At 46.1% G+C, this 13,813-nt stretch overlaps 1 protein-coding gene across 1 annotated transcript in view; it reads right to left on the reverse strand.

Moving 5' to 3' along the window:
• Window positions 1–1,571: 1,571 nt before the first annotated feature.
• Window positions 1,572–13,813, reverse strand: part of LOC144137199 (scoloptoxin SSD976-like) — a 30,651-nt gene continuing 18,409 nt past the window's right edge. Inside the window, exons 5-7 of the mRNA XM_077669453.1 lie at window positions 11,962–12,074; window positions 10,171–10,278; window positions 1,572–3,041 (exon numbers count right to left, since the gene is read on the reverse strand). Of these exons, the coding sequence (XP_077525579.1) occupies window positions 2,942–3,041; window positions 10,171–10,278; window positions 11,962–12,074 (321 nt within the window). The 3' untranslated portion in view covers window positions 1,572–2,941. The remainder of the gene's footprint in view (window positions 3,042–10,170; window positions 10,279–11,961; window positions 12,075–13,813) is intronic.

The raw sequence follows: 13,813 nt of genomic DNA on the forward strand, positions 1-13,813 counted from the left end.
TTCAAAAGTAGTTGCAACATGGTCTCGTAAATGCGCAGAAATTTCTTCTTCGGGAAACTGCCTGGCTGCATTAGTGTGCGTTTAAAGGAGTCCTCTCTAATATAAAAAGCTTCCCGTAAACCGGTAATGGCTGTCATAAAGCCAGTAAGGCAAATATGTGGCGATATTCACGAATTTTTGTTCCACTTACTTACGACGGCACCTGTACGGCATAAGATATTATGCATTCCTTCAGATCTAGGACCGTACTTCCGAAGGACAACTACCGTTTTCCTTTGCCGGCAGCCTTTTTATCTGAATACGCCCTCTATCATCCTGACAATGCCGTACAGGTATGAATGTCCAATGTTGTATTATTGCATTTTTTTATCCTGTGCCTCTTCATGTGCCTCTTCTTCGAACATGGGAACCTCGAACATTGATGGAACTGCGTTCTCGCGTAGTCTACGCCGTTGCAGGCTACTCCAAAACATTGAGAACTTGAAGTGTTCTGAGCAATGCCTGTGGTGGCTTTTGGACACAAATCTTTCTTGCTCCCGTGCGTGTACACATTTCTGCAGATCTGTGTCACCCAGTGGCGACCTGGTTGCATGTCAATGCATTGAGAAGGCCAAACAAAGATGCTTGCAAAACTTGGGTTTAAAATTGACCAAAAAATGTGGTTGATGCCTCTTTCATAGGAATCGGTAAAACACGAAAGTGAAATGTGCTTTGACAGGTTCGTTTAAATGTTTATAGTGCATCCATATGAAATTGCACATCGCTATTTACGTTACGTCGGTATTGCACCATTAGACGCATCAGCGTTAGACACTGGATTGCACACGCAGGAACATTGCGTAAATCTGACTGAAACCACAGCCCATTGAAAACCATGCGCACGAAATAAAACCGAACCCGAAAACGAAAGCAGTAGGTGGCGGAGGGTGCCTCAATTCACCCGCGTCCCACGTACACGAAGGCGCTGGCATCGAGGCACCAACTGTCGGCGCTTATTAGTGCCATGATGAACTACTTCGCTTCGCCTCTCCTACACGGCAACACCATCTGAGTAAAGAAGGGAGTGGGAAAGATAAGGCGCGTTCGTAAACCTACTTGCGCTTGAATTCATACGCAGTTGGCATAGCGCTATGCGCCTCCCGTTGCGACGAGAGAGTTCATGGCTCGAATCCGGGCGGAGCCGCGTCAACGGAACTCTTCTGGTGATGTCATTTCCGTGACAGATATGACGCTGGTGAGATCTTGGTGTACCCGGGCATAAAACACTTTCATGTTAAAATTAATCAGGACGAGGCTGATAAAAAGGGGGATTCGAACGCAAGATAAAGGAAAAACTCAAGATCATTTCACTTCATCCACTTGGTAATGGCAGACTGCTGCCTTTGAAGAGTATGTACCCACTCCAACTGTGTGTTCTAGAGGAACTTGTCTATTAAAACTACTTTATTACCAATTAAATTAGCTAAGACAGTTTATGCCAAGACAGCGATAATTCATTACAAGCAAGTGGGAAGACTAGTGCCGGAGGGCGACCATCGGTACATATTTACAAAAGTACAAACCTACAATGTAGATACGTTCTGTGGAAATAGAATTCGCTTCCAGATTATTTTTTGCAGTAGCAGTACGTATGTTAACAGCGCCCGGATCTCTTCTCTGAGCAGGTAATATGCCGCCACGAAAGTTGTAGCAGACGATCTGTGCACCAGTTCACCGCGAAGGCAATGTTTTCATAGGTACGTGCATAAATAATTTGCAAGCTTTTCAAACAAATCTATTATTTGAAATACTGGTGAAATAAAAATCTTTATTAAGTTTCTCCCAAAATTTTACATTATTTTTAACTATCAGCTTGGTCTGCGGAATATCAGGCACAACAGTTAAGGCGGACTCTTAGTAAAAGGAATACACTAATTCTATTTCCTTAGCGTTAAAACTTGTTTTTTTTTCTTATACTTGTGTAATTACACGCTACTCTTTGCGTTTTCGTGGCAATGTATTTGAATTTACCGCCACCTAAACGTTTTAATGATGAAGCTAAGCAATGAATCAATGATGCAATGATGAAGCTCAAGGAATCATGAAGCTGGTGAAGCCAATGATGAAGCTAAGGCGAGCCTGTGGCTTAATGGAGGCCCATGACGGCACCGACGGCCTCGATGTGAGCCGCATAGACGCTAGCGCCAGATTTCTTTCTAGTGTAAATAGTAAGAAACTTATGGCATGGACAATAAAGACAACGAGAGAAGAGTCGACGTAAGGAAGGCAAAAACTCATTTGGTCTTTCTTGTCTGCCATGTCGCCGTTTTCTAGAAGCCATGCAATGCGCCTTCTTTTTCTCCGTCGATCACTTGGCGATACTTTTATGTCTCGCCCAAGAGAAAAAATTGCAAAGAAAAGCGAGCTGGTGCTGTGTAGCAAACAGAATAATGGCGACATGTTGTTGCCACTTTCGTGCGAGCTACTTCCCTTATATCCAACCTCAGAATGGTATGTTAACGTGCTGTAAGTGAGTGAAAGCTAAAAACCACTTCCTACACTAGACTTTAGTTACACCCATGACCAGCAATAAAAAAGTTTCCGCAGCAGAAATCTGGTGTGGTAATGTCGATGTCTGGTTCACATCCACAGGACCCTTGTGTGAGCCTTCACATCAGTCCGAGTGCCTATGCATTGTGGCGGTTCCAATCATGTAACCTCAGTGAGCAGTGTATTGGGGCCGGAAATATAGAAGACAAATATAATTTTTTTTCACTAGAGGCTGTTTAAGGCACCACACCGGTAAAAGCAAAGTATGCTACAGCCGTAGACCCCATCTGAATTTAGTCAAACAGACAAGATATGAGCAGTGGTAAGACAAAGGTGCTCCGTGCAAACTCCACCGGTGCGGAAGCCATAAACGGGACGCGTGCATTGGTTCTGATTCCCACGGTGACTCGCATCAGAAACAGAGCCACAGAACAAAAGCTAAGGCGGCCAATGCAGCTTTCCAGTTCCATTCGCTCTTCTCCACTTGCTCCTCAACCCCCTTTTCATGAAGCCTGCGTGAAAAAGAAAAGAAAAAGTATCAACGTTCTGAAGTGGTGACACAAAAGTGCAGAATATGAGAGGAAAGCATTGATATTTAAGTGATATTGATATTTAAGCCCTTACACACCAAACAAAAAAGAAAGCTCAATAGCGAATAATAGCGCGCTGGAGATTCCAGCGACGTTTCTCCACTACACTGGCCTTACTCTTCCTTCGATTCATGAAACGGAAGAAATATCGTTACGAACTAGTTACACCACCTGGTGAACTCTCCAACATTCCTTCATGCACACGACCCCACGAAGTATTCATCCGCCTTGTCACTTCATCAACATTCCTTCATGCGCACGACCCGAGGATGCATACATTAACAAAGTATCCGCAACTGCATCATACACCCCACACACCGTCCAGAAATTAACGAAGGCCCAACTTCGTAACCACCACAATGTCCCTTCTGCAACACCAACACCAAGGTATTTTACACCCCTTAGTATGACCATGGCCATGCTTTAAGTAACATCATCTAGAAAATGTTTTACACATTGATCCAAACATCGTACACCGCGAATCATCTACGGAACTGAACAAGGTTTTATTACACAAAATTTTCGATTTGCATATGCAAATTTCCTAACAGAAAAAGACCCCGAGAACACAGCAGAAGAATGCGGAGGGGCAGACGCATCCCACCGTGTTATCTTTTTTGCGTTAGAAAATATGCATAGGTTGTCCCAGAACCTACGTGTCCAACTGTCTGCTCCAGTTTGTAGTCAAAAATGACCTGGCGTCAGTAGTCTGGCGAAGAATGGCCCCAGCAAAAATTTCAAACTGTTTGTAAACGAGAGACCGTGATAGACTAGAAGTTGATGCAACACCCGTTATCCCCACCCTCAAACCCCGTTTACTCGCAAAGTGGTTTTCCCCTCTGATTCGGATAAAAGCTTTCCTCCTCTCCCTCCGCGGAGTGATACAGACGGTCCGTGCCACACACGAATCATCATCTCCTTCCCACTCCTTATATCAATCCTAGTGCCTCTATAAAAAAAGACGACAGTTTTCCTGAGGAAGCCGAAAATAAAGCGTTTGACTCTGCAACCAACCAAAGAAGCCTGCGTGATAAGCATGTTGCCAGAAGCCGTTATTTATTCTGGCGAATGCCGCACGTGCGTATAAGCTATGTGTTGCGATGGCGCTTTTGTCCTTTTTTCCGTTAGCAGACCGGCAGCAGTTCTGCATTGTTATTCAATGACCCGTCAAACCCCCTTGGTCTTGGACAATGCCCCGTCTTTGTGGCATAAGTGGGCGTTGGCGACGGTTTTTCACCTGATGAAGGTTTTTGCACCAAATGAACTTCAGATTTATCTGTTCCAGCTACAAATCACACGAAGCATGGGAACTATCGTGATGCTTCCTGGCTCAGAGTGCCATATTAAACTGATACAAAACTGCGGAATTTCGTTCTTATCAGGAAAAGAAGTTGTGGCAGAGGGGTGATGCGCACCCCGAAGGCGCGCCCGACCAGTCCATCTTTGACATTCGAAGAAAGGTTGCGCATTGCGACTATCCCCGTAGCGGATGGGGGGTATCCAGGGGATGGGGAGCCTACACAGCGCTTACAACGTATTATTTCCACCTACCCGTGTGAGAAGTCCTTCCTGGATGCTCTAATGGCTAATACACGCAGGCAAGCATTGCGCCGTCGGGTGCTGTTGTGCACCGTAATACACGTCTGTATTAGAGGGGCCATGAAGACAAAATGCGTGGCTGGTTCTTCCGAAGGACTGCCTCGTTTGTATAACGCTGACATCACTTTTAACGCAAACTTCATTAAAATAAGCGGTACAATAAGAAAAAATTACTCCCACCTCCCCTCGAAGGAACCCCTGTGTAGATGCGACGCATAGGGGGTTCCGTTGTTTCCGTTAGGTTGATTCTCCCGTCGCGTGAAACGTGCCGTGAACCCCCTGCCGCGGCTATGACGCAACGTGGCGCGGCTATGACGCAACACAATACAACACAATCCACTTTAATCCAATCCAATCCAAATCCAATCCAATCCAAGCCAATCCAGTCGAATCTAAGCCAATGCCCCTCGCGAGAGAGTGTTCGCTACCGGAGAGGAGAAAGGGTGAGCGGCGGAGACCGCAGCTCGCGTGGCGAGGATAATGGGGGAGGGGTGTGGACGGACAACGACAACGCCGTATGGAGGGACAAGGCGAGTGAATGAGATGCCGTCGCATCTAAAACAGAGAATAGGTATGCGACAACGTAGTGCTTTTCCGCACTGAACTGATGACGTAGTATGTACCGGGATACATACGTCATCGCTGACGTCACTAACAAACGATTTAGAGGGCGAATTTGTTTAATTTCTCACTAAATAAAGCATCATTTGCTGCAGGACTAGCGCTATGGGCACTATGAGACTGAGTATTTCTAATAATAATAATAATAATATAATAATAATGGTCATGATGATGGTTGATGTTTTACGGCGCAAGCCCAAGTAGGGCAAAGAGCGCCAAATAAGGTTACCTAATGAATGATGGCACTGTAAATTCTAGAACCTGTGAGTAAGAGTAAAACTGAAACTATACAAAAGACAATGAAGATGGCTAGTGTATAGGGCCAGAATGATTATGCGTGATATGACAAGAGCTGTAGAAATTTTACCTCTGCTAAAATTTTAACACATTTAACAAAAAAAAAACATTGGTTCGTCGGCCAGAAGGTGTGATGGGTGCAGTGGAATGTGTCGCCTGTAAAGTTCAGGGAAATACTTGTGTCTTGTTGTGTCAAGTGCCCTGCATGTAATTAAGGTGTGAACTACTGATGGGCCCTCCTCACGCCTGCTACACAGGGGTCTTGGAGATCCAGTGAGCGGGTGGGAGGGAGTGTGCTACATGGGTGTGGCCCATCCGTAATCTAGCCAGGGCCACTTCAGTGTGTGTGTTGCGTGTGTCAGTGGTGCATGGTCCCAAGTGTGGTTTTATTACAAGTAGTTGGTTGCCTGTCTGTTCACTCCAGTCTGCTTTCCAAGTTTTCCGAAGGTGTTGTCTGATGTCTGGTTTGAGGTCGGTGCAGGGTACTGTTTATGTCTACTGTATTTGAAAGTGCGGGAATACCGGCCATTCCATCTGCTACCTCGTTGCCAGCGATCCCAACGTGGCCTGGAACCCAGCACAGGACAAGTTCAAGTTTTTGGGCATATGGAAACATAATGGTATTGAAAAGATGGACAACATGGTTTTTGGAAGGCTTTTGACGAGACAACGCCCTCACAAAACTCAGGGAGCCTTAAGCATTTTTAGTTTGGAGTATGGGATGAACAGCAAGAAGTATACCGTAAGCCTCTCCCGTGAAGACAGTAGTACTTACATTCATACGTTGCTAACATTAAAGCAAGGTTTGTGCGTGCGCAGCACAGGACACAGTGTGGCAGTTTTTGAGGCATCTGTATAAACTTCAGCACACTTGTATTTCCGCTGAAGAGACCAGAAGTGTTGCAGGATCGCCCTTCTGGGCACTTGATTTTTGTCTATATGTATAAAGGAACGTCACATGATACACGGCAAAGATTCATGGGGCTATAGAATTCGTGACAGACGTTTTTATGGTATCTAAAATTCAGACAGAATTCTGACGCTGCGTCTCTAACTCTGTCTGAGAAAGGAGCAGAAATAGATGGTTGGTTTACAAGAAGCTGGAATGTGGATGTATCATAAAAGACTTACTTAAAAGGATGGTTAGGCATTGATGAGATTTTAAAAACATAAAGAAGGTCTGTGTAGTTTTGCTGACGTTCTAAGCTCCACTTGTTACATTCTTCATAGAGGCTTACGATTGGGCTACTACGGAGGGCCCCACATGGAAGGTGAAGCCCGAGGTGCTGCACAGGGTCCAGCATTTTCAGGGAAGTTTTAGTCGCCGACTCATTGACAGTACTGCCATAGCCCAGCCGGAATCCTATCAAAGCATTATAGTGACGCAGAAGAAAGTCTTTGTCTGCACCGTAGGATTGGTGTGAGAGAACTTTAAGAATGTTAATTGGTTTTAGGCATTTTTGTTTAAGCTGTTTCAAGTGGGGGATAAATGTCAGTTTGCTATCGAATATTAAGCCTAAAAACCTCTGTTCACCTTTGACACAGAATTACTACACCATTAGGAGCGCTATCAGGGCCCACATGGCACCCGCGCATCCTGGTGAACACGGGAACTTTTTCTAGGGTTCACTTGAAAACCGTTTGTGTCCGCCCCGTCAGCAAGTTTGCTCACTCCAAGCTAGACTTCCTGTTCGTTCACAGATGGGCATGTTACATAATTTCAATGATATTTGCAAATCGTCTACATACATAGAGTCGGAAACTGTACGCGGCAATTCCTTCCCTAGGGAGTTAATCTTTACTATAAACAATGTGTAGTTTAGAACTCCACCTTGCGGCACGCCATTCGCTCTTGCACGTGTACCTTGGAAGGTGCATTACCAACTCCCACGCGAAAAGTTCTCTCGGACACATAACGAGAAAGGGTGTTCATCATGTTGACTGAAACACCAAATGACTTCGGGTCGCTGAGGATCCCGGAGCGCCAAGCGGTGTTATAGGGCTTCTTGAAGTAAAAAAACAACATTGCAACAAACTGTTTGTGAAGGAAGGCATCCTTTATGTACGATTATAATGCCACAAATTCATCATTTGTGGATCCCCCACCCTGAAGCCAGCTTGGCAGTTCTCGAGAAGACGATTGTACTCTAAGAAGTACATGAGTCTCCTATTGATCATATCTAAAAGCTTGCAGAGGCAGCTTGTCAGGGAGATGGAGTGATAGCATAGTAGGGTCCTTCCCCTCCTTCTGAGAAGCCACTACGATGGGTCTCTACAAGATTTTGGAAGTTGCCCCGAATTCAACATTTTGTTGTATAAATTCAGGAGTGTCTGCGTGTAAGCGCTGCATCATCGTGCATGTAATGTCTGCGTCTGCAGCTGAATGCTCAAAAGTACTGAAAGCTATCTTCAGCTCATTAAGTGAAAAGGGCGAGTTATATTACGGGTTTGACTTATTATTGCCAAGCAGACTTCTTTTGACATGATGTGTTGCGTTTTATGAAAGTGTGTGTAATGTGTAGAACTGCACACGTGTTGCAAGTGTTGTGCAAGTGTGTTAGCCTGGTCTTCAAGTGTGTCCCCTGTTGGCTGACCAGGGGAAAGCTATGTGTGTGTTGGCCTTTGGGTTTTCGTATACGCGTCGAGTCTTTGTGAGTGTCGGTGTAGGAGTTTATGGATGTGAGGAAGGTGCGCCAACTCTCCCTATTTGCCTCACGGTGCACGCGTTTCCCGAGTGCTTTTGCCCGTTTGGAAGATACAAGGTTATTGGGCGTGGGTTACCGGCTCAGGACACTCCACGTCTTCTTCTGAGCCTCTCGCGCTCGCCTACAGCCCTCGCTCTACCAGGCTTCCTCGGGTTGCGCGGGGCACCGGAGGCCTGGGGAATGGACTTTTCAGTGGTGTCGAGGATGGACACCGTGATGAGTTGGGCTGCTTCCTCCACGTGTGCATGTGTTATGGATGTCTGTTGTAGTTTGGATGTTTCTGTGAATGTACTCCAGTTCGCTCTTGCTTCATCGAACCTTTCAGGGCAAGTGGAATGTTTGGCCCTTTCCCTTTGTATGTTAGTGAGGTAAGGAAGGGGTCACTACCATATGGGTCTGTACCCACGCCCCACTCAAGTGATTGAAATAGAACTGCAAACCCAATGGCCAAGTCAAGATGTGAGTATGTGTTGTATCCTAAACTATGGTATGTAGGCAGTTTTTTGTGGAAAAGTAATGCTCGAGAGGCTGTTACAAACTTCTCTATCAGGCGATCTCGTGCAACCGTGCGGGAAGAGCCCCCAAGAAAATTTCGCGCTTTCAGGTCGCCTATAAGGGCGTATGTATGGTTCGAGCAGCTTTTCAACCAGCACCTCGAAATTAAAGCTCGGAAGTGGAAAATAAGAGGAGTTTAAAGGTAGCATACTGTTAATAACCGATCAAATATTATTGTGCGAAGTGCTACAGCCTACAGGACAGTGTTCCAATTGTATGGAGGCATGGTAAGGATTTCCGGGTGATAATGGCCACACCACCCGAGGAGTGTGTGCAGCCATGCCTGTGTTTTGTGAATACCATATAATTATTCAATAAATTTGTGTGTTTGGAATTGAAATGGGTTTCTTGGACAGAAAATACACTTGGCTGATTAGAATACGGTATCTCGGAGACATCGTCATGATTATTAAGAAGGCCCCTACAGTTGCATGGAACAATATTTTCTTTTCCCATTATTAAGTGTTCGGAGCTACTGGAGTGAGATTGTTTATGTAAGGTCCCTCGGGGATGTTATTCCCGGCTGGGGTTATTTGTTTTTATTTTCTCGGGGGGTTCTGACGAAGGGACCCGTTCCTTTTTCTGTGACGCAGACAGGAAATGTCCGATGTCCATCTCGTTGTCAGATCTTCTTGGGGTGCCCGGCGGACTGGGCCCCCTGGACTTAGCAACCTTTCGGGGGCCCTTGGTTGCAGCCGCCACGGCCGCGGGTGTCGGGAGCGCCACTGCTGGCACCGGCGGTGTGGTAGCGGTGGAAGCCGGTGGTGTTGCCTCCACGTCGGCGCCCTCAGGTGTACTGGGGGCCGGGGAAGCAAAGACGGGAGTGCCGGTCCCATCGGGGCTTGTTGCCACCGCAACTCGTAAAATGGAATACCTTTATATTCTACAGTTCCGGGGTAGGGCTAGAGCGATAACGGAATTCTTTTTACCTGCTGAACCGGCGCTTAGAACAAAACAAAACTGGTTGAGACAAACTCATTTGAGACAGATAAAAAGTTCAAAGGGAATTTTCGGAAAGAAAACGACTGCTCCAAATTTTGGTTAATAAAAAGGTCTGGGAAAAGATGTTTCCATAAAACGGCTTCCATGAAACGTCCATCGATCAAACGACGTTCAATAAAACGCGTTTGATTAAATGGTGCCTTATAACCTGTCGTGACTCCCTCGCCAACAGTCACACCCTTGTGTTAGGTTGCACAGCGTTACTCTGCCGTACGTTTCCGAAATGTTTAAGTAAATAATTTTGCCCCGATTTCCAGTAAGCACTGTCTTACTCGGTCTCGTAGTGGACGCAGAGCCCGATGGCAGAGCACGTGGACCCATTCGGGCAGCGGCTGCAGGGTTCGCCTTCTGCGTACACGGGCATGCCCGCCACGTTCCCCCTGCGAAAGTTGCAAGAGACAAACCGGCGACTACAACACACACGCGACAATGTACTCAGCTATACTCTAGAAATAATCGCGTTAACTGGTATCGTCGTACCCATTTATTTCCAAAGCCTCTTAGTTCGTGTTTCCCTCTGGTATCCCTTACCATTTTCAGGGTTAATGTTTTCCGCATGACTAGAGTCCCGTGCTTGCAGGTTTCCGCAAGCACGCTAAATGGCTAGAAGCTCACATGTCAGTGGACAGCACGCTGCAAATACTGGGGAATGTTTGACGGCTCTAGAAAACTGGAAAACGTGGGACTCGCTGCTACCGGAAGGAGGCAATGTAACCGATGTCAAAATCGAATATGCATGTTGGTTTGGGATTGTCTTATATTAGGGTTCAGTGGAAGTGTTGCGGATATAGCCATTCGAGGTGTAATTTTTCGGCAAGAGGCAGGCAACACGACTTGTTTTCGCAGAGGAACATACACTTTGAAAAACTGAGAGATATGGTGGACCCACTCAAGATGATTTACAAGGAGTAGGCTTACGAGCGGAAAGACTACTCGCGCATGCGCTCGTAAACGACTGTTGCCTACCGTTTGTCTCATCAAGCACAGACAGGCCGAACTTATTGTATTTACAGTCAAAACATTTGGCATTCAGGGAATCCACTGCTCAGGGTAAGCTTCCGGGCAGCTTATGCTCTAATGGGTTTGGAAATTTTCAGGTGTAGCAGGCAAGGACGTCTTAGCCGAACTACGTCATGACGTTCTATCCACCGTATCAAATACGGAGTCAGATTACTTCGAGGTTAATAAAAAATGCGATATTTCTGGGTTTTGACCTCAAATCCCTGAAGGCAGGCACGGTTTTCAGTAAGGCCCTTCACACAAAATCCTGTTCCGCGGTCATGGAACAAGGTTCTATTGCGTTGAAGCAACCGTGCTTACTTTCCCACTGCAAGGCGGCAACTGCGCCGTGGTACCGAAGAAAACTGAGATAGAACAGGTGACCCTGAAAATTCAATATACACCAGTTGCGAAACTCCGCTTCAGAATCTGGGGACCCTTCTTCATTGAAGCCGAGGCGCAAGGGTATTGTGGCCCCTAGCGGACAAAAACTCAACTTTGCTGAACATTTACTCAATAACACACCAAAGCCTGACTTTGGGCTAGTTGGGTACACATGACACCTTAGGAAACCGCACGAAAAACTCGGACCGAGCGAGGGCAAACAGATACGAGCTCGTCACGTGAGTTGCTCGTCAGCGCTCGTGTCTCTTTGCCTTATCTGTCAGAGTTTTTTGCTCTCTTTGCTAAGTTACTCAATAACAAAACGTAATAAAATAAAGCTTGTTTTTCAAATTACAAAACATAGATTAGGTAATGTTTACTTATGTTGTCAGCTGTTTTCGTTTATGACTTACGGCAGCAGCAGCAAGAACTCGATTACTAGAACTTTTAGTCGGCAGGAGAAGGCTAGTCAACTTGCTGCATGCTCGCGCCTGTTCGCCCCCAGCGTAGGTCGCCACCTGTGAACCGGTTTTTGAGACACGGGGACTACGGGGAGTATTGCAACCGGTGTATATTGAGTAATTCCAGAGGACGCTAGCACGAACCGCAAACAAGTTCAATTGTGCACTGTTCGAAAGTTGCCCCACCATACGGCATCGCCCTTCCCTCCCGTTGCTCACCCTGGCCCGTAGTTGCACGTGAGCGACCTCTGGTACGGGTACCGGCCTACGCTGTCCCTCCGAGTGTAGGTTGCTACGCCGCAGCCAAGGTACCGCGTGTTTGCCCAGATCATCTGCGTCACGACGTGGAAAGATAGAATTAAGAAGGCCAAAAGATGCGAAGCCGGTGGCATCGATGGGAGAAGAGGCTGCCTGCACAGGGCTGCAATAAATCGGCACGCATGCGTTTCGAGCAAAGGTGGCGGGACAGGCGAAACATTCGCCAGCCGGAATGACGTTGGCAGCAGCAGTAACGAGCATGGCACGGAGAATTTAGCTGAGCAGACGAAAAATTGACCTGGTGGCGGCGCACAGGCACGAAACTGGCAAGCCCATCCGGACGGAGCACTTTATAGTGACACACATCGTGCAAATTCATGTTTTTTTTTTCCAAATTTCATTCTCGGTCTCGCGATTGCAGTGTTATTGTCGGTACCGGGCGATAGGCAGATATCGATTCGATTGGGACAATTGGTCTCCGCTTTAACAATCACCATGAGAGAAAATAAATGTATTAGCAAAACAAATATTACACTAATTCACGGATAAAATAGCTTATTCATTATTTCAGGTTTTACTTCACCACAAAGAGGGGAAATATCCTTCAGCAACCTCGGGCAATAGACATCCAGTATGATGACGCCAATGACTGCGCACGAGCGTTCCGCCCTACAGTGTTGTGGTCTTCGTTCGTATGTACACATGAAAATGCTCGTGCGTAGCCATCTGACGACATGACCTCAGATGCATGTATATGTGTGCACATTTTTTTATGTATGCTTGCGTGTGCCCGCGTGTGTGTATGCGCGTGTATTCTGCGTTACGAAAACAAATTTAATACTGGACGTGCTAGAACTACATAACTTTTATTTGGTATTCATCTTTTATTTTATTTCTTTTTCTGTGAGCTTTTAGTTGTCCATCTATGAGTGACCGTGCAGTACTCGTAAAATGAGAGGACGGTGGAAGAGAGAAGAGGGTATTTTTCTCGCTTCGACTCCATCCCCATTAAGTCAAGCTCCGAACCTCTCTACTTTACTCTGGAGCTGCTGCAACGAACCTTTAACACCAGCCAATGCTGGCAACGTGGAAATTATGTTAGATGACGTAGAATTATTTTTTATTGTTTTAATGAAGCGGATTCCTTTATGAATATTTTTATGTAATTTTCAGCATACACCGAGCTCTCGTCTGCCCATCACCAGTAAAAATGTTTGCTCCAGCGTGCAATTTTAAAGGACAAAGCGAACTTAGCCGCTGCTTCGATTGCTTCCTCATAATATAGCAGATTTTGGCATTAATAGCACCGCGCAGACCGTTAAGACATTCACAAAAAAGTTTGCGGTCGACCAACCCATCATTTTTATGGCGAAAGCCGTAAACACGAGCGGTTAGTATTTACACGACCTGGGACGCTTTTTTGGCGTGCCTGCATGGGCGCCCCAGAAAGAATGAGCGCGCCGGTCTGCGCTTGCACGCACGAGTGAGTCCTCTTCTTATAGCATCGTATTTGCACGACTCTAAGGCATCCCCGGTTGTAACTCGCAGGTACGTTCTCTCATGAAAATCAGAAAAAATAATTCGTTCTGAGAAAAGTAATTTCAAAATACATATGTGCATGCCCGTCGAGGAATGGGTGCGCCAAAATTTACTCTTGTGATGTTCACGTATTGTTTTGGATAGCTTGAGTTGGATTTCGTGTGGAGTTTCAGTCCATGGCGATGTTGCTGTACGCTCAGAAGCCGATTTTAGTTGTGCTCCCGATTGAATTTGTAACGCGCACAAAAATTTGACGGCTACTTTTTGCGAAGAA

This window comes from Haemaphysalis longicornis, unplaced genomic scaffold, assembly GCF_048455015.1.
Source record: "Haemaphysalis longicornis isolate Haplotype H1 unplaced genomic scaffold, Haemaphysalis longicornis Haplotype H1 scaffold_1, whole genome shotgun sequence".
NCBI classification, from domain to species: Eukaryota; Metazoa; Arthropoda; class Arachnida; order Ixodida; family Ixodidae; genus Haemaphysalis; species Haemaphysalis longicornis.